At 40.4% G+C, this 16,878-nt stretch overlaps 1 protein-coding gene across 1 annotated transcript in view; it reads right to left on the bottom strand.

Annotated features, from left to right (window-relative positions):
* PHLDB2 (pleckstrin homology like domain family B member 2) overlaps positions 1–16,878 on the bottom strand; it is a 453,671-nt gene that overhangs the window by 88,339 nt on the left and 348,454 nt on the right. Inside the window, exons 11-12 of the mRNA XM_078657711.1 lie at positions 5,880–5,979; positions 2,450–2,494 (exon numbers count right to left, since the gene is read on the bottom strand). Coding sequence (XP_078513837.1) covers positions 2,450–2,494; positions 5,880–5,979 — 145 coding nt within the window. The remainder of the gene's footprint in view (positions 1–2,449; positions 2,495–5,879; positions 5,980–16,878) is intronic.

Genomic DNA, 16,878 nt, shown 5'->3' with positions numbered 1-16,878 from the left:
AATCATGCTGCACAGGTGGACAGGCTTAGTGAGATAGGAGTTAAAGGGCTAGCTTTGGAGTCATTCTGGTCCTTTTTAACAGGAAGCACTCCAACAGTACCCATGCCTCCTTTTTCATCTACCACCAAAAATATGTGCTGTGTAATCCCCAGGGCTCTTCTCTAAGCCCTACATTATTTACCATTACATGCCTCCTCTTGGTGATTTGATCAAAGACTATCACCTGTTTTATTTGCACTATGCTGATGATACATTGCTAGTTTTGAGGCTGGAGAGCAAAGAATATGAAGCTTGCATTAACTTTCATTCAGCATAAAAATATGGTGGGCTAGATATCCAAATATTGCTTCAAGTTGTACTAGGCCAAAACTAAGTTATTACTGTTAGAAGCCTCTCCCTCTATCTAATCTTTGGGATGGTTACCAGCTACATTGGAAAAATGTCCTATTCCACAACAATTAGTTTAAAAAAATGTAGGGATCGTGTATGATGATGAACTTTGATTCCACACACAGGCTGGGAAAGTTCCATACTCCTCTTTTCAATATCTGAATGTCCTAAAGAAATGTTTTCCTTTTCTTCCTAAAACGGCATACCATCCCAATCTTTAAGCAGGATAAGGTGCGCGTCTCAACTATTTCAACGCTCGTTACTTTGGCCTCACTGACTATACTTCAATAACTACTGCTGGTACAGAATAATACAGAAAGCATACTACTTAACTTGCACCATATACATCTATTGCTGGTCACCTACGGATTTTACACTGGCTCCCAATATAGCAGTGAGTTATTTTTAAAAGCCTCAGCCTTTGTGTTAAAGCCCTTCACGACTTAAGACCTCTATTCAAATGGTATTTTCCTGGTACTCACGATTGAGGACTCTGTGCTCGTCATCAGCTTTTCTTTTACAGATCCCCAAAATTGGGAAATCGTGCCAGGGTGGTGGATCCTTTGCTTAACAGGTAACTAAAGCTTGGAACTCTCTACTATTAGAAGTGAGACATTTGACACGTTTTCTGAACTTCAGCAAACAACTTAAAACCTGATTATTTAGGCAGTAAGGTTGATGCTTGGTTATCTTGTCTGTAATTTGGTACAGGGAGCATTTTTGGCAATAACTTGCTCTACAAATGCTATAAATATGTAACAAAAACATTTGACTATGAGTAAAATGATGAGTCTACACTTGTGAGCAAGGGCTGACAGAATCCAGACCTACTCTGAGCCAGTATTATTTTACTGAAAGAAGAGCTCCCCTTCCTTGTGCCATAACTGGTTTTTGGGGTAAAAAATTCCATCTTGAGGCTTTAAGGTGTTTCAACTTAATTTGCATGTAAGGACTAGTCTGGCTCCAGTAGGTTGGTGGAAATGGCCATGTGAAGGATTAGAGGGATTGTGGGAGATACCCTGCTGAGGACACTTTCCTGCAAACTGTGAGTACCGTGAAATCAGAGTGCACTAACATGGACTTCAGCTATTTGTATGGAAGGGAAAAGGCTGATGAAAAATCTCAGGGCCACTGGAATAATGCAATTGTGCGGCAGCGCCGATTTTTGCATAATTATAGATTTGCCGTTTTTGCCACATAATCCATCATCTGCTGCATAATCTGCAGATTGTAACAACAAAAAATGTTGTTTGTAGCTCAAACGGTTCAAAAGTTACAAAACATTCAACTACTCATCTTGCTGTGCAGTGGAAGGACCTTTGCAACCTTTCTGTTGCTTATTGCCATATTTGGGTGTTATAATGGCACTAACATAATGCAGCCGGTGCCCATAGAGTATTACCAAGTTTAGAAATGACGAAATAATGAAGTAATACTATTACTAAATGTGTTGCATTATGCTGAATAATTTGCTCTTTCTTGCTGCATAAATCACTCAACCCTGCCGCATACTTTGGCCCTCTCCTGTCGCATAATTCCAGTGGCCCTGTTCATTAGTCAAAAATTGTGTCAAAATGAGTCAAAGTGTGTTTACAGACAGGAAATCTAGACCAGAATTGCCAGAACTTGAGTGCTCAAATCTAAGTACCGCACTCTGCAACTGCAAAGCAGGTTTTGAGCCACATTAGTCGACTTAAGGAAAAAAATGAGGTGGGTGAATGGAGGTGAGGAGTCATGCACACAAAGACCTCCACACACAGCTGAGGTGAAAACTGAACTATTGTCTACTAGGACACCATGAAAAGAAGTATTTTCCAATGCCTCCCCCTCAGCTTGCTTTTCCTATTTGTCTTCAGTCTATGACAAAAAATGTAACTGGTTCTTAATTCCAGGGTTGATTTCACATACATGCCCTGAGCATACACTCTATTTGTTTTTAAATATGTGTAGAGATAAAAACAGAATTAAAAGATAGTAGTGTAGTTTTCAAGCAGAGTGCACACTCTATAGAATATCAAATTATAACATGTAGGCTTTTCATGACAACAGACTTAATTACCTTTTTTTCTTGAGCCTTTGGGATGTCTTACTGCTCCAGAAAAGACTTTGCATTGTTGAGAAAATTGAGGGTAAAAAAGAGAAGACATCATGAATGCATTCATGCAAAGGATACAGCAACAATACCAAAATGTCTATTACAAAATTGTTTATTGGGATACTTGATCCGAGCAAAAGTTTTAAATATCCTTAAATGTATACTTGTAAAATATTGTCGTTTGTATTTAGAAAAATTGTCTGTAACTTGATGGCCTACGATTCGACACAGTATTAAAATACAGCTATTGTGCAGAAAAGTCTCAAAGTATAGATCTTCATAGTTAAAATATGGATGTGGACAATGTATAGTTATAGTTCCAGTTGAAACATTTTGCTTTCAGACAGAAATCACAAAATGCATGTGAGATATTTCACAACTAAGCCAGACAGCAATCCAACAACTCCACAACAAAAGGAACCCCTTAACTCCTATCTGACTATGAGCTGAGCATTGGGACTCATACATTGCAGCTGCCCAAACCTGCCTTTATTCCATTAAGTAATTAGGGTACTTACAAACACCCATCTTTCTAGAAGAAAAAGAGAGATACGAAATAGTGAGGGCAATTATTGGTCAAAGGCAAGTATGGCATACTTGCTCTATCACTGTTTGCTCAGTTAAGACATACATTGATGTAAATAACTCAAAATGGTAAATAAAAAGAGTACGGAGAGCCCCAGTTTCTGTCACTGCGGCCAAAAGCTGCAGTCATGATTTACAAAGTTGTCTATGAGAACTTCCACTGCCCACCCCAAATAGCTCCATAAAAGAGACCAAGCCTTAAATCCCATCAAGAAACCTAATGACCGCAACCGAATACATTTGTAGCCTATCTGTTAGAAAAAAAGCAATAGGAAAAATATTCTTTGCGGCAGGACATTCAAGTTTGGTGTGCCCACATACTCACAATCCAAACCATACCCTGACTTAATGCACGCTTGAAAAAAAGAAAACATCTTTCTTCCATGAGCAACATTGACCATGCTCATTGGCTTATTCCTGAAAATTCTCTAAACGCATCTCTAACCACAAGCATTAGAAACAAGTCCCCAAAAATGTTCACCCTCTGTACTGATTGTCTACACCTCTCACCAACAGGAGGCAACAAGTGCTTAGATACTGGAGGGTATAATGGTTATATAAAAACAAATATATGTAAAGATACTTGGTGTCAATCGGCCTCTGAGGCCTTTCGATGTTGCAAACAATGCAGCTGAGGCATGATTAGTTTAATTTTTTGGCCCGGATAGAGCAAGAATAGGATAGAACAATGTGGGCCAGAGGGAACACACAATTTGGAACAGCCTTAACCACTAAACCACATCAATCTCTAAGTTAATGGTATTTCAGTTACTGCAGATGCTGGATTCTCTTTTGAAAGTCTGAGGGTGAGAGATCTGAGCTCAATATAAGCTGAAACATTGGTGAGTATGTGCTTGTGTGCTACAATATGCCCATAAAGCAACACTGTGAAACCAGCGCTTACATGCTGTGTAATCGACTGTGCCTGCACCTTGTCTTTAAGATAGAGAGTCAGACGATGAAACCACCACTCTAGTCAGAAGCAGAGGGCAGCTTTTAAGGGAAGCATAACAACAGGTTCAGGCAGCCTAAATTTCATTTTCTTTTTATTTTAATCTTTAAAAACATTTAAGGAAAATGAATTTTTATTTCCAGGATTTACCAAAACAAGACTGCATTTCATTCATCCCTGAAAACAACATAGTACTTCTTTTTTTACACTATATAGGTCCCTTATATCTTAGTGTGCTTGAGAACATTCATTTGAAAATAGATATCTCACACCAGAACATTTACTGAACACCAGGTTGCTGTTTGCAACAATAGACACAGTAAGCAGATCATTCAGTTGTTTAAGCCTTGGCAATGTTCAGTTACACTTAACTTCACCATATTGGTGACGGTCATTAATTTTAACTTAACATACTTAGTAAATGCACTTATTTATGTTTACTTTTTTTACTTTATCTTCTTCAAGCAACAAGGGCAGTGCCCTATGTTTTATCTCAATTCTATGAGGAGGTTTAGGCTGGGTTCTGATACACTAGCATTTGAACACACACTCTCTCTCTCTCTTTGGTGCGCCTTATAAATTCTACTGACTGACTTGGGTTGAAGGAGCTGTTTGGGCTACAATAAGTAAAAAACATTTCTTTCTGGTCATTATGAAGATGACAACATGCACAAGCTGAATTGGATGCCTACTACAATTAGAACCCTTTCATGCTACATAGGTTTTAGAGTGAGCTTCTTGATCCATGGGACATTAGCTTATCTCACATTTGAAAGATGTTTAGGTCACCTCTATCTTTCGAGGCCGGGTAAGACGGTCAAGAACTCAGTCCTTCATTCTGTCCTACCTGTCTGCAGCGCATTTGAATCTAGAAATGATCTTTCCTGGGTTATCGAAAGGGACCCGAATAGGTTATTTATGTCTCCATGATTACAGAGTCTCAACCATCCTTTTTGCATGAAATTAGAGGTCGTTGGCCTGCATCTGACTAACATGTGGAGGGCCCTGGACAATATTTTAAGCAATGACAACTGTCGGAGCTTCTGGGTTTGAGAACCTCAAGGGATTCATGACAGAGCTGGCCAGCCTTGTGTATTCCTCATCAAAACTGCAAACGCCATTTGGCTACACAAGCTGCCAGCCTGCACTGAAAATTTGTTTAAGCCATTACAGGCTCCAACACAGGCTCTTCCGGCACTGCTTCATACATACATATATAATGTCCTCTAAACACCCAAACGTGAAATGCAATCACACAGTGCAACCAAGAAGACCTATATATTAGCCAAACATAGAAAGATTTAGTATGAGAATAGTCTGGGTATTTTACATGAAAGTATTAACTTATAAAGTGACACCCACACCTAAACGGCCCAGATTTGAGGTTCTCAGGGCCCCAATGAAAAATCTACACAGACTACCAATTATCAAGCTTTTTAAAGAAAGTATTATTTTCAGTCTCCTTGCATTGCAGTATTTACTAGTTATGTCAGTGCTTAGGTTGTAAAATGATAAGTGCAGAGCCCAAGTTTTTTCTCAGCAGCCTACAGCAGGAGTGCCGAATAATGTGTTTGCTGAATATCAGGTCTGCTTAATTGTAATTCCACGTCATTCGTCTTTATTCCACCACCCTATACTTTCTTTCACTTTACGTATCCCTTCCAGGTCCTTTTCATCCATGTTTCCTGCCATTGTCACTCTTTTTATTCTCCCCTTTCCATCACTCTGTCCCAAGTTCTGACTCAAAGTCTGAATATGACCAATAAGTCTGAATTCCTAAAAATGAGCGCTGGTCCCCGCAACCTGCAACCACCAATACAAACTAAGCATCGTTTCATCTCTTATCACATGGTATACCTTTTTGCATCCTCTGAACATCGGTATCCTTATTCATTGTGGTGAGGCTGTGTGGCAAAACGCTGCCACAACTGTTGCTGAGTCCCAGTGGTAAATGAGCCTGCAAAAAAACATAACAGACAAGATCAGCCCTGAAACTGAAAAAGTAACTTAGCAATACAGATTTAAAAAAAAGAACGGAATATAATTTGCATACAAGATATTCACTCTCTGGTCGACCTACGAGGTTCAAGTCCTTAATGCAAATTGCGCTTGGAACTCAATTGGACATCATTATTTATTTATCATCTATCAACTAACATCAATTATATTTCCAATTGTTATAACACAAACTGACCACACGCAAGAGTTTAATACTGGAAGTACTGATATCCAGACTTTTCAGGAGACTGAGCCTGGGCTTGCCAACATGAAATAAAATGATTACACTGCAAAGATTACCACTGTTGGAGAACCAAAAATTTGTGCAAAACTCTCAGTAGAAAAATAACAGCCGTAACAGCCGTGAAGAAGACCTGTCTCGATTTTCTCCTCTAAGTACACTGAATTGTTCTTTGACTCTTATTCTATTTCAGAGCCCCCATACATCTATTCCATAGTAAAATACAAGTAGCAACCTGCCTGGTACATAGATATAAATGGAGCGTCTAATCAACAGTTTCAAATCGCAATTTTATTTTATTTATTTTATTTTGAGAGTTTTATACAGCGCGAACAAGATCTTTGCAGATATCAGAGCGCTTTACAAGTAAAAAATACAAAGTAGAATATACAAAGTAAAAATACAAAGTAAAGAAGCGAATATACAAAGTAATATATGAGGTAGTTAGGTACAAGGTGCTAGTTACATAGGTAGGTCAAAGGACATGAGGTAGGTCATAGGTGTGGTAATGTAGGTACACTGAGTATAGACAAACAGTTGTGTCAATAGCATAAAGTGCAATAGCAAGGAGCATATACTTGCTTAAGCGTCTTTAGAGTATCTAGAGTTTAAAGGTGGGCCTAGTTGAGGTGGGTGTGTGCAGGATGTAAAGACCCACAGGTGCGAGTAGAAGGGAAGTAAGGATCGTTGAGGTGGAGAGGGTAAAGTGTGCAAAGTCAACCAGGTGCGTCAACAATATAACAGTAAACATAATCAACCAGGTGCATCAAACATTATAACAAAATACAAGGAGTGAGCGTATACAATACGTAATTCGTTAATACAGGGTACAATAGGCCATGGACGGGCAGGACTTACAGCGCAGATTCATGAGTGATACGTAGAAATAGGTCATGTGTATTTTGCCATGAGGATCGCTTTAACTTCCTTCTTAAAGATAGTGTTGGAGGTGATGAGCCTTGTTTCAGGAGGGAGTGAGTTCCAGATCCTGGGCGCCATTCCTGAAAAGGAGCGTTTATACGTTTTTTCCTTCCGAAATCTTCGGGGTTTCAGCAACAGATTGCTTGTGCTCCTAGTAGTTCGGGAGCCACCCGAAATTGTCAACTTTTGAGTGAGGTAGGCGGGTGAATTCAGATGCACAGCCTTGTGTGTCATGCATGCGATTTTCAGTTGGATTCTGGCTTCAAAAGGTAGCCAGTTCAGTGATTTAAAGTCCGGGGAGATATGTGAGTGTTTTTTTGAGCCTGTGACGAGTCTCGCTGCGGCGTTAAGGGACGCTCTTAGGGGTGCCGTCGTAGTTAGGGGGAGCCCGCAGAGGGCGGTGCAACCGTATTCTATGTGCGGGATGACTATAGATTGTACTGCAGTTTGGAAGTCTTTGGCAGGAAGGAATGGTTTAAGTTTTCTCAGGGTATTGATTTGGAAGTTCGCTCCTTTGGTTGCCTTGCTGATGTGCTGCTGCATGTTGAGATTAGTGTCAAGTGTTATGCCTAAAGATTTTGCAGAGTCTACTACGATGGGCTGTACATTTAGAGCCGTTAATTGCTTAAGCCATGTTTGAGCCGTTGATATTTTAGCGGGAGGTGAGATCAGGAGAAACTCGGTCTTCAGAGCATTGAGTTTGAGGTGATTCTCTGCAAGCCAGGATTGGGTGTTACTGATCGTGGTGTTCAGCAGCATGATGTCCTTGGGAGATTGTATTTTAAGATAGAGTTGGGTGTCGTCGGCATACATGTGAAAGTGCACATTAGAAGCCTGTAGCAACGTGGTGAGAGGTTCCATAACTAGGTTGAACAGTGTTGGGGAGAGGGAGGATCCTTGAGGGACGCCTAGCGATACTGGAACCGGAGATGACAGCAGGTTGTTGCTTTTGATTCTTTGTGTCCGGTTGTGTAGAAATGAGGTGAACCACTTTAGCACAGTCCCTGATATGCCCATTCTTGTGTTTAACAGTTCGAGTAAGTTCTCATGTTTAACTGTATCGAATGCTGAGGAGAGATCCAGAAGGATGAGGAGACAGGTATCGTTTTGGTCTAGGATTTGGAGGGCATCGTCCACTATGTGAGTCATGGCAGTTTCGGTGCTGTGCCCTGCTCGGAAGCCTGACTGATGAGCGTTTAGGAGATCAAACTTATCTATGTGTTTAGTCAGTTGTAGTTGAACGCATTTTTCCAACAGTTTAGCGAGAGTGGGAATGTTTGTAATAGGGCGGTAGTTGTTTAGATCAGTGGGGTCTGCTGTTGGTTTTTTTAGTAGCGGTGTGACTTGGCCTACTTTGAGGGCGTTGGGGATGGATCCTTGTTGAAGAGAGCTATTGATAATCTTAGACCAGAGTGGGAGAAGCCAAGGGGAGAAGTCTTTTACAGCGCTAGCAGGAAGGGGGTCAGAGAGGTGATTGGAAGGTTTCAAGGCGCTGAGCAGTCTGCCAATTTCTTCTACGGAGTAAGTGTCAAAGGAAGACCAAGTAGCATTGTTCTTTGGTTGAGGTATTGCTGAGTGTCGGGGGTTGGAGTACAGGATAGCGTCATTGAGGAGATCGCTTCTTATTCTCTCAGTTTTTTGGGTAAAGAAGGCAGAGAAGTCTTCGCAGGAAGGAGTAACGTCCATGGAGCTGATTGTCTGGGGATGCTCTTTGGATTGAGTTCTGACTAACTCAAACAGTTTTCTTGGACGGTTTTTAGCTTGGGCGAGCTGGAGGCTGAAGAAGTCTCTTTTTGAGCGTTTTATTTTCCTGAAATAGGCGTTTCTCTGTTTCTTTAGATTTTTTAGGTGTACTGCAGAAGGGGCTGACCTCCAGGTGCGCTCTGCCATTCGCATCGCCCGTCTATCCTCATTGAGGCTTCCGTCATACCATGGGTTGGAAGTCTTCTTGGACGAGACTCTTTTCAGTTGCATGGGCGCCACCTCATCGATTATTGTGGACATAGTATTGAGATAGTGGTCAGTCAGAAGTTGAACGTCTGTAACGCCAGGAGGGGGAAGTAGCCGATTGCAGCTATTAGGTGGTAGGGAGTTTGGGTTGAGTTTCTTCAAGTCTCTTTTCCACACTTTGTGCTTAGGGGGTTGAACTGAATTAAGTCTGGTTTTTTCCTTGATGATGAAGGAGACAATATGGTGATCTGACCAGTCGCAAGGTTGGATTGACTCCAGTTGAATAGCGCCCTCTTTGGAGATGATGAGGTCAAGGGTAGAACCTCTCTTATGGGTCGGGCTGTTGCATATTTGGTTGAGATCAAGTGCGTTGAGAAAGCTTTTGAGGCTGTTTACCACTGTGTCACTGTTGTCATTCCAGTGGAGATTGAAGTCACCAAGGAAAATTTGGGTGTGCTGACGTCCTGAGTTGGCTGTAATTGTGTCCATGAGTTGTTGGAAGAAGGAGAGATTGTCCCCAGGAGGGTGGTATATAATGTGTAGTGAACATACCGGTTTGCTTTCGCTGATGATATCAAGGCAGAGGTATTCACAGGAAGTAAGAGAGGAGACGGTCACTTTGGAGACTGAGAGGTTGCTTCTGTGAATGCAGGCAATTCCACCGCCTATCTTTTTGTCCCTGTCAAGTCTAATGATACAGTAATTGGGGGGGACTAGGATATCCAGTATGGGTGTGGAGGTGTCAGACAGCCATGTTTCAGTCAGGATGGCTAGGTCCAATTCCAGGGACATGATGAGTTCGGCGACCTCCGTGGAATGTCTTTGGGCCGATCTGCAGTTGAGAAGTATGCATTTAAGGCTAGGGGTGCATAGGGTGGAGGAAGATTCCAAAACGAGGGGTACATTAGTGAGGTTGTTGGGGACAGCGCCTCTGTTGTTATCCTTTAGGTGCCTGAGGTCGTTAGATATAATCGTTGGGATGGACATATTGTTGGTAGCTAGTGGCTTTTGGGGAGCCGGGTCGTAAGAGTGGAGAAGGGTGTGTACGTCAAGGTCAGAGATCGTGTTGGTGGTGCGTCTGGGGCGATTGGTGGTATTGCAAAAAGGGGTAGAAGTCCAAGTTGGGGAAGGATGTGTGATGAGGCGAGAAGGAGGTGTGGAGGAAGTGTTGTTAGGTGTAGGGGAAGGAGGAATATTGCGCTTGGTAGTAAAGAGATTGCAATTGTTATTGCGATTGTTGGTGTTGCGAGGGGGGATAGAAGTCCGGTGTGTGGAGAGTTGTGTGGTAGGGCGAGAAGGCGGTGAGGGGGACGTGGTGTTAGGTGTGGGAAGGGTGGTGATGGGGGGGGGTGTCTGATGGGGTGTGTGATGAGCAATGAATCGCATCTAGCCCAATAATTCAATACATGACATCCCTCTAGAACAAATATATAGCAACAGTGTATACATAGGATTTTGTTCACAATATCAAGTGGTTATTATAGTACAGTCACCAAAATGTTGTTTAACTGTCAAAACACCAATGGTAATATTCAAAACTGTGTATATACACACTGCGGATACCCAGGAGCAATCCCTAGCACCGCAATCGGACTATCAATCACACAACGTACACACCGAACAGATCACACAGTCCAGTCTTCCATACATGTACAACAGAGATCAATAACATCCAAAAGGGTTATTATACTAGTAACAACAGGACCAACAGACAACAAACCCTTGTTTTGTACATAAATATGTTTGTTTCAAATGCTTATTATACATAGGCCAGAGGTCACGTATTATGTCTTAAATCACTCGATTCTTCAATGATAGAGTTAATTAGATATTCCGGTCCTTGAGTTCCAGTCCAAAGTAAGCTCTGACACGCGTTTTGGTGGAGACCTGAGATATTGGTTGCACCTTCCTCAGGGCAAATAAGGAATCAGAAAACAAACAAAAAGGGGGAAATGGCCTGGAAGGAATCCCCAAGGGGGTCCTGAGGGAGATAATGACAAAATTCAAGTGAACGGGCAAGGAAGTACAGTAAACACAACATACATGTAGTGCATGAATGACGTACTAGAATCAAGAAAAATATACGATACCATAAATGTGAAAAGAACTAAACTACCAGTGAAGATAATATAGATAAAGCTATAAACGTTTGCCACTAAAAAGACAATGTAAACATACCACCATCCGCTGCTCAAGGGACCAATAGACACATAACAGTGTGGAGCTAACAGGAAAGAAATTCAAATCTGATACATGTAGCAAGCAGAAGGATGTATCAATGGTTGGGCCAGTGCCCACAAAAAGTACTTACAACTGCAATAGTATTTAAAACAAAAAGAAGAGCATTCTGGTACAGTAAATGAATATCAGTAAAAGAACTCCTGGAAAGGGAAAACAATGAAGAAATATGCACATGGATTAAGAACCAAAGGATAAAACTGAAGAAGGTCCTGCTACAAAAGTACAGGATGAATTATATATATATATATAGGGAAACTACAATGTCTACCTTGCAAGTAGAATAAGAGGCTCAGCGAATGGAAAGTTACTTCAAAGATTCACTGTTAAATATGCAAGTGGATCTTCAATATTCAGAGAGGATAAAAGGCTCATACACCACTATATTAAACCTATAGAGGAAACAACCACATAAGTACTCACTGTACCTAAAGGAAAAAACAAAAGCACATACGCTACAGCCTAGAAATAGGGTAATTCATCCACAGTGAGAGCCTTAAAACATTTCAGTAAACAACTTAACTGAAACTAGATAACCAAATCTCTGGGCACATTCCTACATGCAAGAGGACAGTAACGTGCAGTGATCGGATAACCCGACTTGATTGTCATAATGACAAGAGTTCCTTCTATGACTAGAGCGGAGAGGCACCCGAAAGATATCCCTGCTACCACAACTACCCAACAGCCCCAATAGGTGCCGAGGCTGGCATCGGACCACCTGTTTCGATTCCTGTGATACCATAAGTTCCTTCTGTAACTGTCGCTAGGTTGCACCAACTGGTATCCCTGTTACAACAACTTCCCAATGGCCCCAAACCATACCTGTATACGGTGGCCTTTGGAAAACTGGTGAGGAGGGATACTGCCGTCCAGGCATATGTTCTTGGGAGAACCACTGCTTGGGTGGACACCTAGTTAAAGAGAGCTGGTTGGACATGCAGTGCGGAAAGGGTGGGGAAAGTATTAAAAGTAAAGAGAGGACTTTAAGCCAAGTCCAAGCTCAAGCAGGCACCATCTTACAATGATCACTTCAGACTAATCTATAAATACGGGTGGCAAAGAAGAAATCAGGAAAGGTAAAAGGGAAAAAGAGAAATCTTCCGGGAGGCCACGCACTATTCAAAACTGCACTGAATATTAAGTTCTTAATCACTTACAAAAAATAAACACAAAAAAGGTGTGAAGTATGTATAACAACATGCATCCTGTCCTGGTAAAATCAGAAAGATAAAGAGCAAAGAAATCTCTGTCCGAAGAGGGCCTCAACATAGAGGAAAACGTATAATGGAAAACATTTCATGCAACAGCAGGCCAATATAAGGTAAGCTGGCTACCAAAATAAAGGTAGAGGGATTCAAGCATAAGTAAAATATTAATAAAAAAGATATTTAAAAGAAACAACTAACGATGAAAGGTTCTAGTTCCCATGTGGTAAGTGAATGCTAAGAATGGAAATTAGCACCCCAAGTTCAAATTATTCTCATAGCAGAACTATAAATGAGAAGACCTTCCAAAGAAAGGGACAAAAGTGCAAGAAACATTATATATCATTTTTCCACGTAGTTGTCTCAGTAAGGCTTTTTTATGTGAGTCAGGATGAAAAATCCAGAAGGCTTCTCTTTTTTTGCAGTGAGTTAATCATCTTTTCCTCTTACTGGGACCAATTTTTCAAGTATGGTCCACTGAAGTTCTTTTTCTAAGTAGCCTTATTCTTGCCAATGCTGGACAAGCGTCATTTATCCTTTGGTTGCGGATGTTGGACTTGTGTTCCCCAAATCTGGTTCGACATTCCTGTCTGGTTTCCCCAAAATACAATAATCCGCAGAGGCAATGGATCAAATAGATAATGTTGGAGGTCCTGCAATTCGTCACGTTTTTTAAGAAGATCATTCTGTCCCCAATGCAGATTTTGTCGGATACAATTGCATTGTCACATGCGTGGAATGTTGCGCATTTATGATTGCTTTTGATGGGATTAGCTCCCAAAATAGATTTTTGGCAATATTGTTTGTGGTTTACAAATTTAGCTTTGACAAACAGGTTTCACAAATTCAAATTTCTCTTAAAGGGTCTTGGTAGATTGTTGTTATCAGAGAATTTTTTTTAAAGATGCCATTGGGAATTCACTTCTTGTCTGATTGTATTATCTAAATTGGAATGGCGTGTGACGCAAACCAGTTCCTCTTCAACCTGTTTGGCCCTGGTCTCAAAACATGATATCCCTTTTATAGTATGTTAGTCACTTAAACGAGTCCCGAATCAGACGTTTAGGATAGTCCCGGTCCAGGCTTTAAGTGCCTCTGCATGTCTCAAAAACTCAGGGAGATTCGTGCAGTTCCTGTGAAGACACATGAATTGGCTGAAAGGAATACTCTGCTGCTGACAGTGGGGATGAAAGCTGTTAAAATGAAGAAGGGTATTCCTGGCAGTAGGTTTGATATATAGTGACACCTGAAGCTGTTGTTTATGATGATCATTCCAGATGTCCAAGAATTCCACCTTTTCCTTACTGATCTTCGTGGTAAGTTTAATATTTTCATCACATAGATAGATCTATTGACAGAATTCCTTGAGCTCCTCTTCTTCTCCTCTCCAGATGAAAAATATATTGTTGATAAATCGGGACCAGAATAGTACGTTCTCAAAGAACTGAGCTATTTCGTTGTAGATTAAGTGCTTTTCAAAATTCTCAGTTCTGCATACGGGGAGAGCAGGCCGCTCCCATGCTTACCCCTTTTGTTTGCTGGTATAATTGTGGTCGAATTCAAAGAAATTTTCGGAAAGAGCAATCTCCATTGATGCCCTCTGATAGTAGTAAGCATTGAATGACCTCAATGGCCTGTTGTTGTGGTACATTCGTATACAGGGCCTCTATGTCCATAGTGACCAGGTTGTCTCTCTGAGCATTGAAAAGGGCACCCTCTATTTTTGAAATAAAGTGGCCCGTGTCTTTGATTTATGCCGGTAGTTGGCACACTAATGGTTTCAGGAAAAACTATATATTTGGACAGCTGCTGCACCGATCGTGTATACAATCGGACGTACGGTAGGATCAATTGTATCCTTATGTGTTTTAGGAAACCCGTCGATGACAAGGATGCGGGTGTGGGACAGTAGAAGGAATTCTACCGATTTCTTACATATAATTCCTTCAGCAGCCGGTCTTTCAGTGATACTACATATTCTGTTGTTTAACCTTACCTTCGGGTCACCTCTCACTTTAGTGTAGTGTTCTAGTATTTCCAACATAGCTTTCATTTTGTCTTTATATTTATGAGTGTCAAAGATCACAATACCTCCTCCTTTATCACACGGTTTGATTGCAATGGCATTATTTTCCTTCAGTTCTTTTAAGGCTTGACTTTCTTGCATTGATAAATCATGTGGAGGTTTTGGGATATATCTCGTAACTTTTTAGATCTTAGTAACTAAGGCCTTTTCAAAGATTTCCACTTCTACTCCCAATCTATCCAGATTGGGAATAAAGTGGGATAGAGGTTTAAGGCATGAGCGAGTATCTTCCATAATGATGTTTTGCATTGTGATCTTTTTTTTAAAAGTCTAATTGAACAAAAAAATGCATCAAGATTTTTAGTAAGTTCACATTTGTTGATGGACGCTGAGGGAACAAAAGAAAGCCCTTTAGTAAGAAGTTTTTCTGTTGAAGAGTCAATCTGCACTGTGGACAGATTAAAAATTGGGATAGTATTTAATTTCTCCAATATTGTTGTCTCCTTGTCTCAAGATATTGTTGTGGTGGGTCTGAGTCTAGAAATCACCCCCTCAGTTGATTCCGAAACCTGGGTAGATAGTTCCCTCTTTTTTTGTCTAAAAAACGATTATTAGGAGTAGCTCTGTCATATTGTTCCTTCCTGTATGTATGAAACTGATTGGACTGCCCTTCTCCCTATGAATCAGTAGTGTCAGAGAAGGTGATAATTTTTTAACTGGTCCACGTCTGTTGGTCTGCTTGGTAGGGGCCTTCCCTAGGGGTAAAATAATAATAATTTTCGGTTAGGAATGGGTTCTTGGGAAAAAAATCAAATGTGCTTCATGAGTTTGTCTTTTATTTCTTGAAATTAGCATGCGATTCGGTCCTTTTGGTTTTCTTCTTTACATTGAGCAGTTTTATCCAATCTTCATTAAGACCCTTCAATAAAGTAAAAAGTTTATCGCCTGTGGAAGTTTGGCATAACAATTTCACAAAATCTTCATCACTAAAGCCAAATGTTTTAATGCTCTCCATGGTGAGCCAAAATTCAATACAAAATAATGTAAAAAAGTAGTAGCAAGCACAACCCCAGCCAAGGAAAAGGTTCAATACAGACGTAAAATGAGAACAGACCAAATAGCAAGAAAAGATAACACCCAGTCAAAGAGAATTTGTGAAAAGGGAAAAGTTTGGCTAAAAGAAGAACATTATTCAGTGATAAATCCAATACTCCTACAAGGCAAAACATGTAATCCCTCACAGCAACATGCTGTAGAGCAATATATCTAAAGAGAACGGTCCCTTGTAATGCTAAATACTCTGTCAGGGAAGCAGGGGAATGAAACCACAATAAATACAAGTAGCAACCTGCCTGGTGCATAGATACAAATGGAGAGTCTAATCAACCGTTTCAAAGCACAATAAGTCGCTTCTAGCCCAATAATGTAGTACATGACAACTCTTAAGACCAAATATATTGCAAAGGTGTTCTCATTGGATTTTATTCGCAATATCAAATGGGTATTATAGTACATTCGCCAAAAATAAAGTATGTACACATTTTCTTCAGCTGTCAATACACCAAGGTTAATATTCAAAGCAATGTATATACACCAATTAAAACCTTGAAGCTGCAGCAAAGAGGACATATCTATGTTTTTAACTGCTGTATATTCCTCTGCAAAATTCAATGGACCATGTGCTTAATGGGCATGAGGGGTGCCGATTATATGGCTCAATCGGAATCAATTGATCATAGGATCTGCCTCTGCCCTAAGTTACTAGATCTTTTGAAGAAATACCTACGGTCAGCATTCAGAGAAACTAAAATATAGACAATTCACGAGGCAGTAAAAAATATTTTCAGCTCACAATCTAATGCTTTTATAAGTAAGTGTATGACATTTTCAGATCATGCCCATTATCTGAACCGAACGCTATACGCTATTAGATCTCCAGAAGACATATTGATTCCCAGTACAGAGCTAAAATAATGGACATTTTACAGGACAGTAAATCATGTTTTAGCACCTAATTTAATGTTTCCATTGGTAAATCCATGACATTTGTTGTTTATGCTTGCCGTTAATTGAACCAAACTGTATAAGGGAAATTTCCTTTCAGTTATGAACTGTCACATTTTAAACTTCACCTTTGTGCATATTATTAAATCATTTATTTAAAGGATGTATTTTATCGCCATATTTGTATTGCAATTTTCAGATTAATTATATAAATGATTACCCCTCATTTAAAATCATACTTTGATTGCATATGTGAACACATGTATTGCC

This window comes from Lissotriton helveticus, chromosome 8, assembly GCF_964261635.1.
Source record: "Lissotriton helveticus chromosome 8, aLisHel1.1, whole genome shotgun sequence".
Taxonomy (NCBI): Eukaryota; Metazoa; Chordata; class Amphibia; order Caudata; family Salamandridae; genus Lissotriton; species Lissotriton helveticus.
This window is presented reverse-complemented; position numbering and strand designations above follow the sequence as displayed.